Raw genomic sequence first — 7,613 nt, forward strand, 5'->3', positions numbered from 1 at the left:
ATAAATTATAGTCAGTACAGTACTGTCTTGAGTTGCGCTCATGTATGAGAAGATCCCAGCCAATGCGCGTTAAGGGGAGTGAGGCGCGTCCACGGGCTATTTAAAAGCGCGCCCACAGGGTTGTCTCCGGTCCGTTAGCGGCTCTCAAACACACCGAAATCCTACAGCCGGGTCCAGCCGGGACAGACGCGCAGTATGGCGGCCAAGCAAGTCTGCATTATCGGCTCTGGCAACTGGTTCGTGACATTTACACTGCGTGATTGTTTTATACTGTTTTTGCTGGTTTATGTTTATTAATGCAAAGCTACTGGCTTAAGTGTAGGGTGTTTGGAAACAGCCTGTTTTGAGGCACAAACGGAAATAGAATTTATTTCTATTTTATTACATTCATGCAAGTTGAATAATGCTATATGTTGCACGGCTTCCCTCTGCGGAGCTCAAGTGTAAACCAGGTATACCTAACCTCTCTGCTCTTTGAATATTTTTATTACATTCATGCATTGCATTTAATGTTCACATGTGCAGTGTTTTATTACATTCATGCATTGCATTTAATGTTCACATGTGCAGTGTTTGGCTTGCTGGGGTTGCTGAGGGAATATTTGCTGAGTAATGATTGACCCAGGTGTCCACTGGTCCTCATTAAACAAAAAGAATAGGCTGCAGTCTTTTCTTTCTGACCCATAAACTTCAGGGTTTTTTATGGCATTGCAGATAGCCTACTGAAGCAAAACTTTAATATGATATGAACTGGATTATTATTATGGTCCATAATTAGTATCTTAATTGCATGTTTCATACTTACAGTGTTAGAGGATTATCAAGTTTATATTTAGAAGGATTTATTTATTATTGCAGACACAATTTTTTAAGTTTTATAATGTTTGAATTTATTCAAAGAATATTATTGTATTCCATTATAGTTACCAAAAATCCAATGGGAAATGCAGTAACTGGTTTCCAGTTTTAACAAAGTCAGGTATCCCAGTGATGAATTTGGTTTTTCTGTTAATTAAGCCCTCAGTATGTGCAGATGTCATTACAGTGGCAGTAATTGGCTGTTGTTTATCCATTGCAGTTTGTCAAAGTTCTTTCATTTCCTCAGGGGTTCTGCCATTGCCAAGATAGTGGGCGCCAATGCAGCAAAATACAGCACGTTTGAAAACACTGTGAACATGTGGGTGTTTGAGGAGATGGTCAACGGACGCAAACTCACTGAAATCATCAACATCGAACACGAGAATGCAAAATACTTGCCTGGACACCAGCTGCCACCCAACGTGGTGAGAACATAAAGCATCTAAAGAATCCTTGAACTCTTTAACCATTATTGCTGTTCACATGTTAACAATGCTAAATGTAGTACTTCAGTGGAAATTTGGATATTGAATAGTGAAGTTATGTAAGGAAGCCATCTTAAAACTCATGGAAAGGAACATTAAAGTGGTGTTTGATATAATAAATAAACAGGGTTAAATGGCTGTTTTTCTTCAGGTGGCGGTTCCGGATCTGTTGGATGCAGTGAAGGGTGCAGATATCCTCATTTTCGTTATCCCTCACCAATTTGTGTCCCGAGTCTGTGACACCATTAAGGGTCACATCAAAACGGACGCTGTGGGAATGTCCCTCATTAAGGTCAGTGTCTTACTTTAAGTAGTTTCATTTCAGTTTGTATGTGGCCCTGCAGCACTGTTATACCGCTGTGTGTGTTTCATGGGTGTGGATGAGGGTCCTGATGGACTGAAACTGATCTCTGATGTCATTAGGGAAAAACTCGGCATCACCATGACCGTGCTGATGGGAGCCAATCTGGCCAATGAGGTCGCTGATGAGAAATTCTGTGAAACTACCATTGGTAAGTACAGAAATACTGAAATATTATGTTTTGGGAATGACAGAGAAGGAAAATGTTCCAATATGTGCCACTGTAACTATATACAGCCACTATATGTGACATTGGACCACAAAACCAGTCATAAGGGTAAATTACTCAAAATTTACATGTATACATTATCTGAAAGCTGAATTAATATGCTTTCTATTGATTTATGGTTTGTTAGGATAGGACAATATTTGGCTGAGATACAACTATAAAAAAAATCTGGAATCTGAGGGTGCAAAAAATCGAAATATTAAGAAAATCACTTTTAAATTTGTCCAAATTAAGTTCTTAGCAATGCATATTACTAATCAAAAATTAAGTTTTGTTATATTTACAGTTGGAAATTCACAAAATATCTTCATGGAACATGAATATCCTAATGATTTTTGGCATAAAAGAAAAATCAATAATTTTGACCCAAACATATTTTTGGCTATTGCTACAAATATACCCCAGTGACTTAAGACCAGGGTCACATATTTCTTCATGTAATCAATAATAATCTTGTGTTCAGGGTGTAAAAGCAAAGCTCACGGACCCCTGTTGAAGGAACTGATGCAAACACAAAACTTCCGTGTGACGGTGGTGGAAGAGGCTGACGTTGTGGAGATCTGTGGGGCGTTAAAGGTAAACATCCATCCATCCATTTATCTTCATTCAATTTCTGAAGCATTTAGTGGCATAAAGTCAAGAACTGATGTTTTTTTATTGTAGAATATCGTCGCAGTGGGCGCCGGTTTCTGTGACGGTCTGGACTTTGGTGACAACACCAAGGCCGCCGTGATCCGTCTGGGTTTGATGGAGATGATTGCTTTCGCGCGGATATTCTGCACAGCCAGTCCGGTTTCTCCCGCCACGTTTCTGGAGAGCTGCGGCGTCGCTGACCTCATCACCACCTGCTACGGAGGACGCAACCGCAAAATCGGAGAAGCATTTGCTAGAACGGGGAAAGTATGTTTGGCCCTTAGGTTTGAACTTGACCTTATTTTCTCTCAGTGTTCTTGTGCAGCGTTAAATATTTCGGTTTGTTGTCAGACTATCGAGGAGCTTGAGAAGGAACTGCTGAACGGCCAGAAACTTCAAGGTCCGGCAACTGCAGCAGAAGTTCATCAGATCCTCAAACACAAAAACCTGCTGGAAAAGTAACTAGCTTTGAGTTCTTCACAATCAGTGCTGGGTAGTAACTGATAACATGTCATCTGGATTGTGTAATCCAAAAATCATGTACTTCTAATTAGATTATATTACATTTTAAAATACTTGCAATTAGACTATGATTAATTTTTTTTTTATTAAATGATTATTATTCAGACAATATGAATAAATTCTTGATTCTCCTTAATTCTTATTTTTTTATCTTTTAAATTTTCCTTTTTTAAGAAAGCCTACCACTATATATATTCAGAAAGTATTCAAGTTTTGTTTTTGAAAGTCTCTGAGTTTTGTTTAATTATCTGGTCCCACTTTATATTGGGTGGCCTTAACTACTGTGTACTTAAATAATTTGGTACAATGCACTTATTATGTACATGCATGTTTTTACATTGTACTTATATTTTTAAAAATAACTATATGTAATTACACCTGTAATTAATTTCTGTAATTACATTTATAATTACACTGTTGACCCATCCTTTACACCTTAACCCACTCTTAAACCTACTCATATCACTAAACCTGTCCCTAACCTTACCTGTATACATCCCACCTCAATAGCAGTAAAAATGTTTTGCAATACAATATGAACACGATAAGAACATTATACTTATTTTTTGATTTGAGTACACAGAAGTTAAAGCCACCTAATATAAAGTGTGACTGATTATCTTATTTAAATCAGTGAGATGAAAGAGTTAGGTCAAAAGTAATCGGTAAAGGTAATCTGATTGTGCTGTAATCTACCCAGCACTGTTCACAATATGGAAAACATAATTTTGTCTCTTTTTCATGTATTTATGTAAAATGTTTGATGTTTCTCTACAGGTTCCCCCTGTTTAATGCAGTTTATCAGATCTGTTTCCAGGGTCACCCGGTCAAAGAGTTCATCACCTGCCTACAGAACCATCCAGAACACATGTAAACATCATTATGGCTGTTTTAGTTGTTTTTTTATTAACACATTATGAAAGATTTGTGTCTAAATGTTGTAAATTAACAGTACATAAGATTTTATTTTGGATAAAATGCATTGTAAATTACGTTTATCCTGTATTAAAGTCTTGCACTCTCATAAAGTATTTTTAACATTTCCTATTCTGTATTTTTCAGCCAGTGACGAAGTGCCTTAAAGTTGAGCTCTCAAAAGCCTTTACTTTCTGGAAAACAAAGTTTCTTTGTTCATGTGCCATAAAAACTGATTTTGTTCACTCTTTGAGTCTGTAAGTTTGTTTGTGAAATCATTAGTGATTGTAGAAACAACCTTAGACATTTGAGTCCAGTGTGTCTCTGTACATTGATATTTCTCTCTAACACACAGATAAAATGTGACCTTTACTTTCCAAAACTCTCTGATGCATGTTCACCTTTAACATTTCAGGGGTTCAACCTTTGACCTTTTCTTGAGAGCAAGCAGCTCCTTACATAACACAAAATGGAGCATTTAAACTGCTAATGTTTGCACACTGGACTTATCCTGCACTGCAGAACAGATCTAATATTTAAGTTAGATGTTAAAGGAAATTGTTCATTGCATGATTGTATTGTTTTGATTTAATGTCAGGTCCATTCATAATATTCACTTCCACTTTTTACTTCATAATTCAAGTGTGAAAGGCCAGTCGTGTGTTTTAATTTAAAGCCTGCGCGCCTTATTTATAATTATTGGTTCCTTAGCTTACCCTCTATGAGAACAGCAGTATCTAGCCTTTTTATAGCGCGCTCTATCAGGTAAAAGTAACACTATTATTAGAGATGTGATTTTCTCCTTTGGACACTAGAGAGCGATGACTTGCCAAAATATCCAGCAGAACATACCGTATTGTACTGTATGTGACACAGTAAGTCACTAATGCAATGCTCTCGAAATTCAGTTAAATGAAACAAGCAGTAGCCTAAGCAAGAGAGCACAGGGTGGTATTAACATTTGAAGAGTTTGGTTCCAAAACGCTATAAATCCATTTTGATTAATTTGAGTAAAATTGTGTTTTCCGTTTCAAACTTTCACATAACATCTTAAGGTTATAATAACAATAAAAATTCATATCCAGATTTTCAATAAATAATAATAAATTATATAAAAAAAAAAAATAATTATATATATATATATATATATATATATATATATATATATATATATATATATATATATATATATATAATGTATTATTTTTTATTGTAATAAATCTTTGAAAATCTGGATATGAATTTTTATTGAATTTTAATATAATTTTACTAAAACATTCAAAACACCAGCCTTCAAAATCGTTAAAAGAATGAAATCTAAATTGCGATTCATGAAAAAGCAATGTTAGGCTACTAACACCATAAATTAACATTTACAAAACATAGTACACAAGACTTTATTTTCTGCAGTCAGATGAAATAACGGCACGAAACATAATTACATCATCGCGTTACAGTGCGTAAGGAGCCTCCCATATGATTACTCAGATTACTTTTACTTTGTCCAGCGAAACAGGAAAAACAGAGCGCGCTACTGAATCTATACATTTTTAGGCAATAATTATAAAAATGAAGTTCGTCTCAAAGTTGCTCATTTGTCTCTCATTGCTCATGTATTTACTCGTGTATGGTAAGACTATATTAATCTTTAGAAAAGGGGGAAAAAAATCACAGTAGGCTTCTTTCCTGTTGTTTATGACTGGCTGTTCATTTTTTTTTCTCCAGTTGTGTGTGATTTGGAAAAAAAAACAGTGTTTGTGATGAAGGGAGATTCATTCACTCTACAATATGATATTTGGCCACCATTCGATGAAGATTGGGTCATTTGGAGAACGAAAAATCTCGTAGCTGAACGCATGGGATATCGCAATGGATATTTCAGGGATATCTGTAAAGATGTTCCGTGTAAAGACCGTAATAAGAAACTCAAAGACAGACTGAAATTGAATCAAGATGGATCTCTGACCATCACAAACGCCACAGTCGCAGACTCTGGAGACTACTTGTTACTGATCCAGCGACTTGGGTAAAGTTGGTTTTTATATTCGCACATTCGCAACTTTTTCCCACATTTCCGCGTTTCAATAACTTTCAAATTATATGTGCAATAAAGGTTTTTTTTGGGCATATTCTAATCAGCGACATCATTATGAACCAAATTCATTGGTTTCAAAATCGATCAAAATGGCCAAATATTGTTTTTATGGCATATTTAGAAGCGAATGTCTGCTGAATGTCCAATGTAGTGCTGGAAATTCGTTAGGGACCGTCTAAAAAGTTCGAGTTTTTTTTCATTGTGTGCGAACAGACAAGTATTCTGTAGCCAACTACAGATGTGCCAGCAAGTATCACTTACATTGTTATCACTTACACTTACTTGTAATGCTGTAGAATTGATTTTGCCACAATAAAAATGGCATTATAATGATGGTGTTTGAAAAGATGTTTAGGAATTTAAAAAAAATGAACGTACATGAACTGTAATGTAGTAACAATTCAGACAATTGGGAAATCACGTGTAATCTCCTGAACATAGTTAATGACAGTTTAAAACAACTTTTTTATTTATGTATTTGCCTCAAAATGAACAAGAACTGTGTTGATGTATTGCTTGTAACAATGACATATGATTTATTTCAATAGGTTTTGAAAGCATGGCTTACCTTCTCTGAAGCAAGTTGGAAAAATCTTGTCTGGACCCTACAGAACATACTACAACCCACATCTTGTTTTATTCACTTTTTTTTCTCCTTTCTGATTTTAAGTATAATAAAGACTTAACAGTGGTCTCCAGGTGTTGAATAAAAATAATGTTCTAAACTATCTTTTATGGTTTTCTATTGTATGACATCTTTGTTTAACATGAAACTCTCACAATTCACGTGCATTGATTAATGTTTGCAGTCCTGCAAAAATATCGCTTTGCATGGTACTGAATCCATCAGATTATTGACAAGTACTCAGAACTCCTGACAGCAAACAGGATGTTCATTTTTGGGTGAACATTTAGAAAACTATGGCAAAACTGTCTTTAAGATGGTTTATAAAAGAATTTGTGCCTCACATATATATTTAATTTGGACCATCACTGATTTTATGGGATTCCTCAATGTCACGTCATCCACTTTAGTAGCTTTTGAAAGAAGGGAACAGGTGCTAAGTAGCAATATATGTATCTGACAAAAAATAACATACATCAAGTCTGTAATGTACAAGTATTTAGTGTAGATGTTCAAAAAGAACCATCACTATGTATTTGTCCATTGACACAAATTTCCAGTGCAATAACTTTTCAAAATAGTCTCATATTGTAGCAAAACAAGCTGCTAAATAATTAGGTGACCTTGCAGAAGTCCTGAAATATGAGTATCGGCCTTCAAACAGACATCTGCAGCATCCCTGTATTTCTTCATAGACACACCATAGAAACTTCACTTCCAGTTCAATACCTTTTTAAAAGAGGCTCACACGATTACAAAAACAAATCTGCTAATAATTATGTGACCTTGTAGAACATATCAGAACTCTGAATAGAAGTAGGCCGTAAACAGACATTTGCAGCAAGAGTTGCCTCCACACAGATCTGCTTCGAAATTCAATAGCTGAAGCT

General features: G+C 35.5%; 1 protein-coding gene across 1 annotated transcript; it reads left to right on the top strand.

The window, feature by feature from the left end:
• The first annotated feature begins 80 nt into the window (after window positions 1-80).
• LOC109056918 (glycerol-3-phosphate dehydrogenase [NAD(+)], cytoplasmic-like) lies at window positions 81-4,248 on the top strand. Its single transcript, XM_042749492.1, has 8 exons — window positions 81-236; window positions 1,106-1,283; window positions 1,495-1,635; window positions 1,717-1,855; window positions 2,397-2,509; window positions 2,597-2,833; window positions 2,918-3,024; window positions 3,866-4,248. The coding sequence occupies exons 1-8, from the start codon at window positions 196-198 to the stop codon at window positions 3,960-3,962; spliced, it is 1,053 nt and encodes a 350-aa protein (XP_042605426.1). The 5' UTR covers window positions 81-195; the 3' UTR covers window positions 3,963-4,248.
• Window positions 4,249-7,613: the final 3,365 nt, after the last annotated feature.

Source organism: Cyprinus carpio, chromosome B22 (assembly GCF_018340385.1).
Source record: "Cyprinus carpio isolate SPL01 chromosome B22, ASM1834038v1, whole genome shotgun sequence".
In the NCBI taxonomy this organism is placed as follows: domain Eukaryota; kingdom Metazoa; phylum Chordata; class Actinopteri; order Cypriniformes; family Cyprinidae; genus Cyprinus; species Cyprinus carpio.